The sequence below is a fragment of the Colossoma macropomum genome, unplaced genomic scaffold, assembly GCF_904425465.1.
Source record: "Colossoma macropomum unplaced genomic scaffold, Colossoma_macropomum, whole genome shotgun sequence".
NCBI lineage: Eukaryota > Metazoa > Chordata > Actinopteri > Characiformes > Serrasalmidae > Colossoma > Colossoma macropomum.
This window is the reverse complement of record NW_023494789.1, coordinates 22,721,072-22,736,764: the sequence shown is the minus strand read 5'-3', so window position 1 is coordinate 22,736,764 and position 15,693 is coordinate 22,721,072. Positions and strand designations below refer to the sequence as shown.

The 15,693-nt window shown below is 37.7% G+C and overlaps 1 protein-coding gene across 1 annotated transcript; it reads left to right on the top strand.

The window, feature by feature from the left end:
• Positions 1 to 13,308: 13,308 nt before the first annotated feature.
• On the top strand, positions 13,309 to 14,100 carry LOC118807455 (G-protein coupled receptor 4-like). Its single transcript, XM_036569466.1, has one exon. It carries the CDS (start codon positions 13,309 to 13,311, stop codon positions 14,098 to 14,100), a length of 792 nt encoding a protein of 263 aa, XP_036425359.1.
• The last annotated feature ends 1,593 nt before the right edge of the window (positions 14,101 to 15,693 follow it).

The following is a 15,693-nucleotide window of genomic DNA, read 5'->3' as shown; positions in this document are numbered from 1 at the left end:
AATCTGGGACAATAAACTCACAATTTATCTGAACTAAAAGCTGACACTATGCTTTAAAGGAAAATGCCATTTCAGAGCAAAACTAATGAGAAGCTTTGAAGTCGTCGTACAGAGTCCTGACCTCAACCCCACTGAACACCTTTCAGAGAAACTGCAAGTCAGGCCTTCTCATTGAACATCAGTGCACACACCACAGATGCTGTTTTGATTATCTTTTTGTTTTGTTTCTGTTTGGAAGTAGTAGTTAGTAATCATCTTCCTCACTCATCACCCACACCCTCATGTCAGAATCCCAAATACCTTAAACTCAAGAACCAGATCATCTACATAAAAATACATTTTTTACATACTTTTTCCAGTCCAGGGGCTGCATTACAGAAACTTCTCCAGTCTGAAACCTTATCTTATCTGCTTAGTGACCATGACAACTTCAGTCAGGACTGAATTTAAGACTGAAGCTACTACAGAACAACAGTTCTTATCATTAATCCCAGATAAGAAAACAGTATTACACAAACATCCTTACTAGACTAAATCTCCTAAATACTGTCCTTACTTTAGGATAAACGCCAACAGAGTCCTAACGTCTGTTTAAGCGTCCGTTGCTAACACTTTTAGGCAGCTGTGTCAGGCAGCATAGTTCAGTAGTAGAATAATGACGCTACATTTATTTATACTGTAGAACTCTGCTTTCACTGTGAGATGTTTTTCTTTTCTAACTTTCTAATCTCTCTTACTACCTTCATGTGTTAATGTGATAAAATATTACAGTGATGGTGGTGAATAATGAGGAGACAGAGCTGAACGTGTGTCTGTTTATTAGGAAGAATAACGTTAGCGTGCTCGGCTAAAGCGTCTGGGAAATGGAGACTGAAACTGGGGGGCTCTGATAAACAGCAGGGGGCGCTCTCACAATATTCACAACTTACAGTTTATCACACTTTCGTTTTGTTTGACCTTTTATGTACATCAATAATGGTAGTTAGCTGTCAGGCTAAGTAGCTTCATTATTTTGATGACGTGTTTACGTTTCAGCTGTGCGCATATGATCGGTTGCTAATGAACAGACATGGCAATTGATTGTCGACTTCGATCGAGTAAGTTAAAATTTCCTAACTGGGGATAAGCTGCTGTAAGATAACAAAACATTTCTAAAAAAGATCAGATTTGCTTCTGTAATATGAATTTGTGAAAAATCTTATCTTGACTTGTCGGATCTTAAGTTAAGACAAAAAGAAAGGAACTTTCTGTAATACAGCCCCTGGATGATTACATCAACAACAAAAAAAAAAATCTCCTCTCCACTTTCGACACAGACAGAAAGCTGTGAAGACTCATCAAAATCTCAGATTCAGCTGGGAGGTTGGACATTTTTCAAACAGTAAAGCCTTTGTGAAAGCTGCAGCTTACTGATCTGATAAAAATATTTTTACTGCAATACACGAAATAATGCACTGGCTCACAGTTCATGTTACTACACTATGTGAATTTAATAAAAGTCAGTTTGAATGTTTCTAACTACTACTTTGCTACTGCACATTTTTAAGATGCATGTTGATAGCATGGCGTGAAAGGTAGTGGCCTAGTTGCATTTTGTCACTCAGCCAGCCTTGTTTTATTTTATTTTTTTTAAGAGGTGTGTTACCACCCCTGGCTCCAGGCGGCTGAGCTCAAAAAACGTTAAATCAGAACAATCAAGCAGCATGCCAGGCTTTGGTAGCACTTTATTTTATAGAATGTTAAGTAACCATTACTTAACAGGTAAATATGTGGTACTTACCAAAATCTACCAAGTACATACAGCTGCACTTTTTAAAACTTTTTTTTACTACCAAGTACATACAGCTGCACTTTTTAAACTTTTTTACTACCAAGTACATACAGCTGCACTTTTTTTAACTCTTTTTACTACCAAGTACATACAACTGTGCTTTTTAAACTCTTTTTACTACCAAGTACATACAACTGTACTTTTTTTTAACTCTTTTTACTACCAAGTACATACAACTGCACTTTTTTAACTCTTTTTACTACCAAGTACATACAACTGTACTTTTTTAACTCTTTTTACTACCAAGTACATACAACTGCACTTTTTTAACTCTTTTTACTACCAAGTACATACAACTGTACTTTTTTAACTCTTTTTACTACCAAGTACATACAACTGCACTTTTTAAATTTTTTTACTACCACGTACATACAGCTGCACTTTTTAAACTCTTTTTACTACCAAGTACATACAGCGGCACTTTTTTAACTCTTTTTACTACCAAGTACATACAGCTGCACTTTTTAAATTTTTTTACTACCACGTACATACAGCTGCACTTTTTAAACTCTTTTTACTACCAAGTACATACAGCTGCACTTTTTAAACTTTTTTTGCTACCAAGTACATACAGCTGCACTTTTTTAACTCTTTTTACTACCAAGTACATACAGCGGCACTTTTTTAACTCTTTTTACTACCAAGTACATACAGCTGCACTTTTTAAACTTTTTTTGCTACCAAGTACATACAGCTGCACTTTTTACCTCTTTTTACTACCAAGTACATACAACTGCACTTTTTACCTCTTTTTACTACCAAGTACATACAACTGCACTTTTTACCTCTTTTTACTACCAAGTACATACAGCTGCACATTTTAAACTCTTTTTACTACCAAGTACATACAGCTGCACTTTTTTACAGCTGCAGATTTTAATAGGTAGAAATATAAAATACTTACAAGTAATTTTCTGGTGCATACTTTGCATGTACATGTGAGTAAGTTCCCTGTAATATAATGGAAAAAGGACTGTAAAATAAAGTATAACTTTGTACATAGTATTTATACAGCAAATATTGTTTTTCTTGTCTTTGTGACATGCAGAGCAAAAATCATACACGGTGTTCATAACCATACATAATGTTCACATAATCACACATAGTGTTATAGCTCTGATCTAGGTTAAAGAACAACAGTGGTAAGTGGTGTTTGTGTTTTATGTAAGTGTGAAATAGGGATGAATGGAGCATAAACACAATGAAAAAGTATTTTTGTAGAATGCTGTTTATAGATTGCAGCTCGGCATTCAACAAAATCATCGCGGCCATACTCATCCCTAAGCTCACAGACTTGGGTTTGAACTCACATCTCTGCAACTGGATATTGGACTTCCTGACGAGCAGATCCCCAGGTGGTGAAAGCTGGGAACAACTTCTCTACCACACTGACTCTGAGCACCGGGGCCGCAGGGATGTAGGCTTCATCACTGATGGAAATGAAACAGAGATGAGGTCAGTGCTCTGTCAGAGTAGTGCCATGACAGCAATCTCTGTCTCAACATCAACAAAACAAAGGAGATGATTGTGGTCACTCTCCACTGTACATCAATGGAGCTGAAGTGGAGAGAGTTAGCAGTGTGAAGTTCCTCGGTGTACAACTCACGGATGACCTCACCTGGACCCTCCACATCAACACAATTGTGAGATCTGCCTGTCAGCATCTCTTCTTCCTGCGTAGCCTCAGGAAGTTTGGTCTGCCTCCTCAGATCCTCACCAGCTTCTACAGATGCACCATAGAGAGCAGCTGCACTGCCTGTGACCGTAAGGCCTTTAAGGGAGTGGTGAGGACGCCATCATAGGCAACAAACTACCAGCCTTACAGAACATCTATCAGTCCTGCTGCCTATGGAAAATCAAAGAGAGTCACCCAGCTCATGACCTGTTCACCGTACTGCCATCATGAAGGAGATACCGCAGTATCCAGGCTTAGTCAACTCAGCTAAAGAACAGTTTCTACCCACTGGCTATTAGGCTCCTGAACAAGCTGTAAAGCTGTGGGTCCCTTCCCCAATTACAATTTCACTCTGTCACTTTGTTAGTATTATTTATTAAATCATATCACTGATATGGACAATATCACTGTCACTTTAAAATGCAGATATATTCTTCTCAGATTATCCCTTGTTTAATATAGACTATATTGCCAAAAGTATTCGCTCGTCTGCCTTCACACGCATATGAACTTGAGTGAGATCCCATGCTTAATCTATAGGGTTTAATATGATGTCAGCCCACCCTTTGCAGCTATAACAGCTTCAACTGTTCTGGGAAGGCTTTCCACAAGGTTTAGGAGTGTGTTTATGGGAATTTTTGACCATTCTTCCAGAAGTGTATTTGTGAGGTCAGACACTGATGTTGGACGAGAAGGCCTGGCTTGCAGTCTCCGCTCTCATTCACCCCAAAGGTGTTCTATCGGTTTGAGGTCAGGACTCTGTGCAGGCCAGTCAAGTTCTTCCACACCAAACTCGCTCATCCATGTCTTTATGGACATTGCTTTATGCACTGGTGCGCAGTCATGTTGGAACAGGAAGGGGCCTTGGTCTGCTGAAACATTAAGAGTCCCTTAAACTGGAACTAAGGGGTCGAGCCCAACTCCTGAAAAACAACCACACCATAATCCCCCTCCACCGAACTTTACACTTGGCACAATGCAGTCAGACAAGTACCGTTCTCCTGGCAACCGCCAAACCCAGACTTGGATTGCCAGATGGAGAAGCGTGATTCGTCACTCCAGAGAACACGTCTCCACTGCTCTAGTGGCGGCGCTTCACACCACTGCATTCGACGCTTTGCATTGCACTTGGTGATGTAAGGCTTGGATGCAGCTGCTCAGCCATGGAAACCCATTCCATGAAGCTCTCTATGCTGTTCTTGAGCTAATCTGAAGGCCACATGAAGTTTGGAGGTCTGTAGCGATTGACTCTGCAGAAAGTTGGTGACCTCTGCACGCTATGCGCCTCAGCATCCGCTGACCCTGCTCTATCATTTTACGTGGCCGACCACTTCGTGGCTGAGTTGCTGTTGCTTCCAATCGCTTCCACTTTGTTATGATACCACTGACAGTTGACTGTGGAATATTTAGTAGTGAGGAAATTTCACGACTGGACTTGTTGCACAGGTGGCATCCTATCACGGTACCATGCTGAAATTCGCAAGTGGCGCAAGCGTCGAGTGAGAACCCTATGTGTGTGACTGAAATTATGCCTGAACATAAATACTCTTTGGGCTGTGTAGCCTCAGCAACGTGAATCGCGCTGGGAAAATCAGAATAATACTTAAGGATAGACAGTATTAAAACACTCTGACCACCTGTTTCATCTAAAAAAATTCAGACTAATTTTACTCTATGATTGTCCAGCACAATTTTGGATCCTCCTGTCTCATGTGTGCTCCAGTGGTACAGAAAGGGTGGAAGAACAACAACAGTGGAAGCTCATTTCTGAGCCTGATCTAGCTAGTATGCGCCTGGAATCACTTGAGATTAAACCACAACAAAATGGTGGCCATACATTTAGAAGAAAAACGTGATATCTTTTTGAACACATTCACAAAGACAGCGCTGAGTAAACTTCATGGAAATTATTAAAAAGTATTGTGGTATATTTTTGCCATATCACATACCCCTATCAGAAATTTTTTTTAAAAAAGTGGTGCAATGTACAGCTCTGTTACAGCATGAGCAGCTCATGTCTAGCATTGAAGTATAAAAGCTACTTTAATAAATTAAAAAAAAATCCTGGCTGCTAATTGTACATATTAAAATACTTGTGGAGGTTTACATTTTTTAACCTTCACTCCAATATATTTTTGGCTCCATACTTCCATCTTTATTTGACAAGATCTAATCTCTGAAGAAGTCTGAAATAAAAAGCCTACATTTAAAATTGGAATTTCATCAGAAAAGAGTTTGATCATGCTTGATTCTCTCTCTCTCTCTTAAAGCTGCAAAGAGCTGCAAAAATCTTTTACCTGCTCTGTGATTGTTCATGGGCCCCCATTACAAATCAGTGCAAAATGAATGAGTGAGTGAATGAATGAATGAATGAATGAATCTCCTGATTACCTGCCATTCAAAAATGCAAGCTTGTATGCATGTATGAATATCACATTCAGAGAAAGCTGATCTGGTTTGTCCATTTGAATATGGCTATGGTACTGAAAGAATTTGCATGAAAGTTTTTGTGTGTTTACTTTGATCATGACAGCATGAAAACAAGCATGAGATTTTCCAGTATCACTGCAGACACAGCAAGACTTGTGGTTTCTGCAATTAATGCTGAGCAAGAGCAGTGACAGCGCAGAGCATTAAAGAAATAATGTAAAACTGTGTTACATTTATTATTTATTACTAATTATTTTCTGTAATGAAATGTTTTAGGTTCATACTGTTTTGCATCGAAATAATCTGACACAAATATTAAAAGAGTAATTGAATACCACAGCATATTAAATCGTTATAGTCCTGTGTTTCCAACTGGGTGTTTTGCAAAATCCAGAGAAGAAAGCAAAACTGACACCTCTGTCTTTCTCTCTCTCTCCAGCCTTAAAGTGGATAGTGTAAAAAATTAAATGGGGCCGTACAATACCAAACATCATTGTTTGAATCAGGCATCCAGAAAAGATGGAATGAAAAAAATAAAACAAGACAGAAATGTGATAAAACACTGCTCAAAACTAAATAAATTTGCTAATCAGATCTATCTGAGAACTGCTCCTAAAATTCTAACAAGAAAGCTTGATTGATAATCCCTCTGTCCAAGCCTCCCAAGCCTACTGCTTAGCCACTGTAGAAGAACTATACACAACACTACAAGCTAAGATTCAAGACTGTTCAGTCCGGCAGGTTTAATATGGGAAATATAATATGGAAATGCAGAATATGCGTCAAAACTAAAATCAAAATGCCATGTTTGCTTTCTTATTTATTTTTCATAGCAGTTGGCTGTATATCTCACAAATTTAAAATGAAAATGCAAAATGGATAAATCAACAGCAAAGTGACAGTTTGTGGTTCAGTTTTCGACGTGGACACGCTTTAAGTGTCAGAATGAAAAGGCAAAAGCAAACGAACATCGGCGCCACCTGCTGGAGATTTACTTTACATTTCCGACTTTTCGTTTTCAAACTGACCAACATGCAAATATATGTTAATTAGCACTAGGCGGGGCTACAGGGTACATTTTAGGACATCCTCAGACCTCCGAGTCAGAACGGCATCATTCCTCAAGCTAAATGACGAGAAAAACAGCATCATGTCTTAGATCTGGAGAAACTGAACATCAGACTGAACGGCGTCAGACCAGATGGCCTCAGAAAAAAGGTATCAGACCAAACACAAGCCTGGTCGAGCATATACTGGTTCGTATAACTGAGACAAAGACACAGCAATGTGTGTTGCCTTCTCTGCCCTTATTAAGCCCTCTGCCCAGGTGTAGGACTTTGGGCTTGATTGGCCCTGGGAAGTGTACGTCGTCTCCCTCTGGTGGGTTGGTGACGTTGTGTCGCATGGTGTTCCAGAACTCAGAGCTTATGTGAGTAACTTATTCATCAGAGGACTTGTGATAGATCACAGTTGCACCTTTCTGTCCTACCCCATAAACTGGTGAGCAAAGTAGCAAGGAGCTTGTTGTTGACACCACCAGTTTCCTTTCACCCTGTTTTTTTCTGCTTCGGCGTCTCTCACTCTCTCTCTCTCTCGCTGTCTCTCTCTCTCTCTTTTTCTCTCTCTTCTTCAAGCCACTGCAACTTATTTGTGTACTCTGGTTTAAATCAACATGTCTCTATGACATTTTGGAAACAGACCTTGTCGAAAATCCTCCACATGCTTTGTCATCTTACAAAAATAGGTATGCAAACTGTAAAAATGAACAAAAAAGCTGCTGCCTGTGTTGTATCCGATTCAGTTCCCCCTCGAATTAACGTTACCTTTGACAAATCAGGTTCTTGGGCGCATGCATTCATGGGTGCAAAGCAACACTGGAACTACGGAAAGTGAAAAGCTTCAAAAAAAGATTGAATGCCTGCATGCTTTCACCCAATATAAATTCACCTAAGGTAACATGGCATAATTGATATTCCATGATAAATATTATTATCAATTCAAGTAAACAGTGAACAATTGTACTTTTTGTACTGTTTGTCACAGTTGAGAATGCGGTTTGGACAGGAATCATGGAAGTGATACTGCAGTAATAGTTTATATTAAAAATACATTTACACCAAAACTTTATGACAAAACTAGGGGTGGGAATCTCCTGGCACCTCACAATTCGATTACGTTTGAGAGGCTGTAATGCGATTATAAAACTTTTTTTCCTATACAGGATTTCTTTTTTCTCTCTGTGTGAGGACTTTGTACTTTTAAAGCAAAGTATTTGTAATGATCCATAATGAATTTACTTCCAATATCTTTTATTAATAAAACAAATGGTAGTGATGTGGCAAGCGAACTGGAAGGCTCTCATTCACTGCTTTTGTTTGGAGCACATGAGACGCTGCTGCCACTCATCTGCAATAAAATGCGCAGTTACGGTGAAATAAGATCCAGTGGCAGTCCACGCATCACGTTACGGCCGTCCTACCCATTTTCTTTAGTGATTTTATAAATAAATATAAATTTATAAATTAAAATTTAGAAAATCGTTTTTTGACATTTGCGAATCGATTCAGAATCGTTCACGTCCGCATTGCGATGCATCTAAAAATCGATTTTTTTCCCGCACCCCTAGACAAAACAATCACAAAACAATGTATCAAGCAACGCATTCATAATAAATTAAGTTTTGTGTAATAAATTAACGGGATGTAGCTTTTAGAGCCATTTAACGTGTCGGACGTCTAGTTCCTAGCACTATGATGGTTAACAATTTGCACTTCTCTGAGTTTCTCCAGAAAGGTGCATTTCACACCAAATCACCCAGAATGGTTTTGTTTACATCTGAACCATTGAATGATTAAGTAATTTTGCAAAATCGATGGAGTTCCCTATTAACCGTCATTAACCTTTCATTCAAGTTTATTTATGTTTATTCCTACAACATCCGTGGCACATACCTGATGCAGGCCATAAAGGACTTAATAATCAGCTGATGATCTGTATGAAGTGTGCTAGAGCAGGGGCTCTGACCCTTGGGGAGACCATTTTGGAGAAACATGAATAAAGGTTTAAGAGTATAACTTGTCCAATAATCTTCTCCCACCCCAATTTCATGTTGTAAATATACATTAAAACAGAAAACTAACTGTGTGTGTAAAGCTGTTCAAAATGTGGGCTAGAACTGTTCAGATGCTACTTATTACACAGAAAACAGCATGTCTTATGGCAGAGCATATGCTCCAGTCTAAAGAATATAGACCGTGGAATTGTCAATATTGGGACCCCTATTGTTTGTTTAATATTTGTTAATGCTCTTTACTTGGCAGCAAAGAATGTATTCTTGATTTTTTTGGCTGATGAGACCAATATTTTGTATAATATTTATAACAGTTTATAATTAATAGGCCAGTTTATTTTCTCTTTCACACACAATCTTTTTCCTGGTGGCTTCTTTAGCACACCACTAGACACTGGACACCACTGGACACCACTTTCAATTTTGAACTGTCTGCAACCTTATCTAAACTCTCATCAGCTTCAAAAAACAGGTTACAACTTAAATATGAAATCTAACTATGTGTTTGTGTTTTCTGTGATTGATTGTCTTTTTTTTATTTAATTCAGTTAAAAAAAAAGTACTTTGTACAACACTTTCTGTGCTTTTTTATGATGTCTCTGCACATTTTGTGTTTTTTTTTTCTTCCTTTTGTTTGTATTTATTAGACCTTCTTGTAACTGCTTACAACAGAACTGGAACCGCTGTGGTAGTGCAGACAACCACCAAAACTGTGAACATCTAGTTCTGGGGCTGATAACAAGAGCATGAGCTGCAGTCATGGAGGGTCACACAACACTTCACAATTCCTGATTCAGTTCTTCAGCTTCTTATCTAGTCCTTCATGAGCTGAAACACTGCACTGTGTAGAGCAGGATGCTCCCAGCGCTACAACACTGTCTGAATACACACGTCAAAAAAGCCCAAACATTTAACTGTGTGTTTAGTTTTGATATGTTCAACGTTGTAAAATATTATTATTCATTTGCTGCATATGCTCAAATGTTTTATGGAAACTGATTGCCTTGATTCATCTGATTTCTCATTTCTTAAATGTTGCCATGAAACAAATATAAAAATACAACCTCAAATGAACAAGAAGTAATAAACTACCATAAATCATCTGAATGAACTTTGCAGATTTCACGTTATGCCAATGATGCCACATCTCAACATCTCATCATCTGATGTGCCTCAACATATTTAGGTAATAATTACTGCTGGACTGTGTTTAACTGTAAACCACAATTTACCTGATTATTAGTCGACTTTGCTGTGATAGGCAGGTCCGTACATTCTTCTGAAGGACGTGAGATCAGCTGCCACTACTTTTTAAGCAATTTAGCATCATCTACAGGGAGTAAAAAATATTGTTACCTATTAACACATTTTAAAAATAATAGTCAATTATAGTAATTACAGTTAAATTACCTAATAATTAAACAATTACCTACAATATTTTACTACCGAGTACCTAATAAAGAGCAGTGCCACCTTTTGCTGTCAGAACATCTTCAATCCTGCTTGTAACGCTGTCATGCCCTGAAATGTGTGTGATGGAATAGGAAGAAAAGCCTCCAGTCCTCTGGGAGATGTAAGAAGAAATCTATTTTATTTAAGGCACAGAGACCACAATCTTTTTTAAAAATGCAGTGGATAAGAACAGAGTGGAAAAAATATCAATGAGAGACAAGTTCACAGCAAATTTACACAGTATAATAACCATTTAAAAGGTATTTGATATGATTATTTTCATTGTTTATTTAATATTTATTTTTTTTATCAGTCTAGGCCACTTCACTAAAGTATCCCTCTAGTGGAGCCCCTGTCCTCTTAGCCATGGTCCCAAGAACTGCTTAGGTTTCTTTTACTGGAAACAACTGATCAACATCCTATGCTATTTTCAGCTTTTATTTTTTTTTCACATTAACTGATTTAATAAAATTAATTAATGAAATAATATATTGCTCAGTAGTGTAACTTTTTTTTTTTTAATTATGTTGACTGCAAGCACATCATGTACACAAAAACTAGTGAGCTAACAGCGCCCCTATTGGAGAAACAACAGATCACATGTGTCACTTCTAAAGCAATGTCCCCTTAACTTACATGTTTAAAAAAATAAAGAAAAAATGTTTTTCTTCATTAGAGTGGAGGATCTCTAAAATTCAGCTATAGGTGCCTGTGGGAAACCATGAAGTACTGTAATCTGATAATTTTACAACTCATCTGAAGCTGGAACACTTCAAGCTGTAGGAAAATGCTGATCACTCTAGGAAACTCCAGCAGAGCAGCAAATTTATTCTACTGTAGCCTATTAGCTTATTAATAATAACAATAATACATTGTTTTAACAACGGTCAATAAGACGTTACAAGTACATATTACTTATTATTTAGTAAGCTGTTTAAAAACAAATTATTTCTCGCTACTTTTCTGCCAATTCTCTTTCTCATTTAGTAATTCACTTCCTCACACTATACTGTAAATCTCTCAGTAATAAGAAGATTAAAACAAACACCACTAACTTACCAAATTGTGATTTGGAAATGTTTTTTCTCTGTACTTTTGAGATTAAATTCTTCTAAATCACAGATTTCAGGATTACTGAAATGCTTCCATTACAAATGCTTCCATTTGTCATTTTTTCATCCCTCGATCCTCCCATAGAGTCCCATTCATTTTCTAACCCAACAAAGCCTCAATCTCTCTTTTTCCCCGACAGCCACCAAAGAACATGTACTCATTCAGGGCATTTCCCCAAGCTCCAATGCACAGTCATATGGACCTGCACTCCTCTTTGTGTCATTTTTTCATCCCTCGATCCTTTCATTGAGTCCCATTCATTTTCGCCACCACTCAAACTCCATTACTTCTTTGCCCGACAGCAACCAAATGCATGTACTCACTCAGGGCACATCCCCAAGCTCTAAACCACAGCCATACTGACCCATACTCCTCTCTCTTTTCGTTTTTTCATCCCTCGTTCCTCCCATACTGTCCCATTTATTTTCTAACCCAACAAAGCCTCAATCTGTTTTCTTCCCGACAGCCACCAAAGTACATGTGCTTACCCGGGGCAGGACCCCAAGCTCCAATCCACAGCCATACTGACCTGCACTCCTCTATATGTCGTTTTTTCATCCCTCATTCCTCCTATAGAATCCATTAATTTTCGCCCTCACCCAAGCCGTAATATTTCCTTTGTCCAACAGAAACCAAAATGCATGTACTCTTTCAGAACAGGTTCTTAAGCTCTAATCCACAGCCATATTGGCCCACGCTCCTCTGTGTCGTTTTTTCATCCCTCGTTCCTCCTATAGACTTTCATAGTATGCGCTGCGCAACCATTACGCGTTTCCTTCAGGAAATTGACTTTTCTAGTTTTAAAGTCCTTTAAAAAAAGTAGCATTTTCGTTATTATGTCCAACCTCTAGAGTTTAAATGGGCGCCCATTTTTATATAAATAAATATCTAAATGTATTAATCTGTGGTTGAGGGCTGTTCCACTCAAAGGAGGATGCGCTTACAAATGCATCAGATTTGCATGAAATATGACCTTGAACATGACATGACAAGATAAAAACAGCCACAGGCAGTGGAATCTGCTTTTGAGCTAAAAACAGTTTAATACAGTTTACAAACACACACCTTTCTCTGAGAGGAGGCAAGAACAGCACTACTTCAGGTTTGTTGTTGGTTGATTTTAACTTAAATTTGAACTAGAGTTTACACGTGCTACTGTCACCATACCAATGCACCTTATTTTTTTATTTTTATCGAAAAATAAAACACTATGGATGTGCATTTGATGTAAATGAATAATGTAATGAACATTTTCTTTATGCACTACAAAAAATGGTATCAAGTGAAATGATTTTGAACCGCTAATATCTCTAACATTTCTAATGTTTAATGTTGAGGTTGTTGTAAGCTTGTTATAAGATTATTTAACTGTTTTTCAGACATTTTTACTTGTTTTACATCATTTTATGTAAAGTAAGTAAAATTCTCTCTATATTGGCAGATAATTTGTGTTTTAAAAATGATGCTTGAATAAAGCAAATTTATAGCCAACATGGTGAGACTATTTTACTTGATAAATGTACTTAAAATAAGTAAAAATGTCTTGTAATAAGTTATAAAAATAAACAATTTCAACATGAGAAATGTACAAAATATCAACTAATTTTAAGATCATTTCACTTGTCAAGATACCAGAGTGGACTGTTTGCTTGGAATATCTGAACATACACTTTTCCTGTAGGTCATTCTTTCCCCAAGAAGATGAATACATCTCTCACAAACTCAAGCGTTTATGCTATGGACAGCAGGCTAATGAATGCTGCGATTGGCTGTATCGTAACGATCCAGATCATTAACTTCTCCGTAGGCCTGCCTCTGAACTGCTACATCATTAAACTGCTTCTCTCCAAAGGTGGAGGAGTGGACGTTTCTGTGGTTTTTGTGCTGAACCACACTGCAGCCGAAATCATCTACTGTCTTGTTGCACCTTTGTACATAGTGTGCATTATTAGCTTAGAACTCTGTGTTGGCCCATTGCTGGGTCTCTGGATTGGTACCTGCATGCCTGCCAGATACCTGTTCCAGTGCTGGGTGTGCGTGGAGCGTTACATGGCGGTGATCCACCCTGTGACCTTCCTGAGGTTCAAACCAATCAGGTATAGGGTGGCGTGCGCCGCCGTGGCCTGGATATGGGCTCTGGCAATGGGCACTACCTCAATGTGCACATTTCCACTTCTGCCCTACACTGCCTTCGGAGTTCTATATCTCATCATTTTTCTTCTCGACTCCTTTTGTTGTGTCATGATTCTGAAAGGTCTGCTGCGTCCTGGGCCAGGAGACAGGGAGAGGGAGGACAGGGAGATGAATGCTGCCAAAAAGAAGGCCTTTAAAGTAGTCTGCATGAACCTTCTGACATTTTTGATTCAGACCATCCCAATCGTTTTTTCCTTTGGCCTTCAAGACATTTTGCTCCCAGATCACTTTCACTTGGCAGTAGCCATCGGCATGACGATCAATATCGCTGCAGGGTTTGTCCATCCGATCTTTGTTCTCCACAAAGCTGGTAAACTCTCATTTATTAAGTGCTAAACTACAGAGACAGTCTGGGAATTTGTGATAATTGGAAGTGAGGTCATTGTTGTTGCAATTCAAACAGTCTTAAAATGATCGTTCTTCAAGGGTTCTTTACTAAAGGCAATGGTTCTATTTAAACCCCAAGTTTCTCTGTAGAACCATTTCATTTAAGCATGAAAGGGTTCTATATAGAATCATTCTCATGACTGAAGGACCCTTGAAGAACCATTCTTTTTAAGAGTCTATGACCGCTCAAGCTGATAGCGTAAGCAGTCTTAGCTTTAACTTAAACCTGTTATTGTGATAGGCAATAGATTAACATGTTGACTAGTAAAAGTTCCTTGGCTTTTTTGTTTGCTTTTGGAAATGTGTCTGCATACATTTAATTGCATGAGTAGGAAATTCTCCATTGGAATTTCACACAGAGCTACGTTAAATAAGTTTTTGGAGTTATCATTAGTTAAAGGAGTTAGCACTTGTAGTTGTACAGTTTTACTGTTTTTTTATTTTAAAGACTACTGGTTCACCTTTTTCTGTAATGGAGTGATGAATGAATGAATAAAAAAAATAATAAAATGCTACTGTGAGTTTGGCTGGAAATTGTATGTATCAAATGTATATGATACAATTCAGCTGCCATTGTTTAATAGTAGGAATGTGCATTCAGACTAATTTTGTTTTAATTTAAGTTAGTGTTCGTGAATGGACATCCGATTAGTCAAGGAGAAGGAAAACAAAAAAAAAAAACAATGCCAAAACAAGAAAGAAAAAAGAGATTTTAGCTGTAATGAAAGTAGAGCTGCTTACCTTCTTCGGTGACAAAATTGGAATTGCACAATAATTTAGCATCGTACAGAGAAATCCATTTCAAAACATGTTTTATTATTCAAAAAAGGGAAATCAGTAGGTAAGTCACAACTAAAGCTAATAGGTAAAACAGTAGTTATAATGGAGACCGTCTATAGGACATGACTCAGTTTATATCACAATACCTACATTTAGAGCCAGTTGTTCATTTTAAATTATATTTATTTTGTATGTGGATAAAAGGCCACACTGATAGGCTAGTTTTTGTTATTATGTAATCAAGTTAATATTAATATGGTGTCCATCTCAGTAATATTGCATTCTAAACTAAAAAATCCATGTCATCTAGAAATTCTAAAACCTTACCTAAATATATTAGGCTGAATGAGATTTTTGCAAGCATTCACTAAAGCTTGTCCTCTTGACATTTGCTATGAAACAAGATGCTTGTGGGTGGTACATAGTGAGGTCAATTGTGACATTTAGTACAAATACACTATAGAATTGTTTGTAACCATCTGAGTCACCCAAAATAGTTCAGTGACCACCCTTACATTGTTCGGAAGCATAATGCCATTGGTCATTTTCTACTGAAGCCTTATGATGCTCCCATTGGATCAAACATACAACTGAGCTGCCTACTGCCCAAGGAAAATACAGTACATTCATATTTAAAGATTGCAGAAAATACATTTAAGTAGACAGTAAAAAGGTATCAATTTCCTTAAATTGCAAAAATGTCTAGGTTTATTAGTTTGTAATTAAAGGCTGTCCAAGAAATATGCTACATGTCCAAAAGTT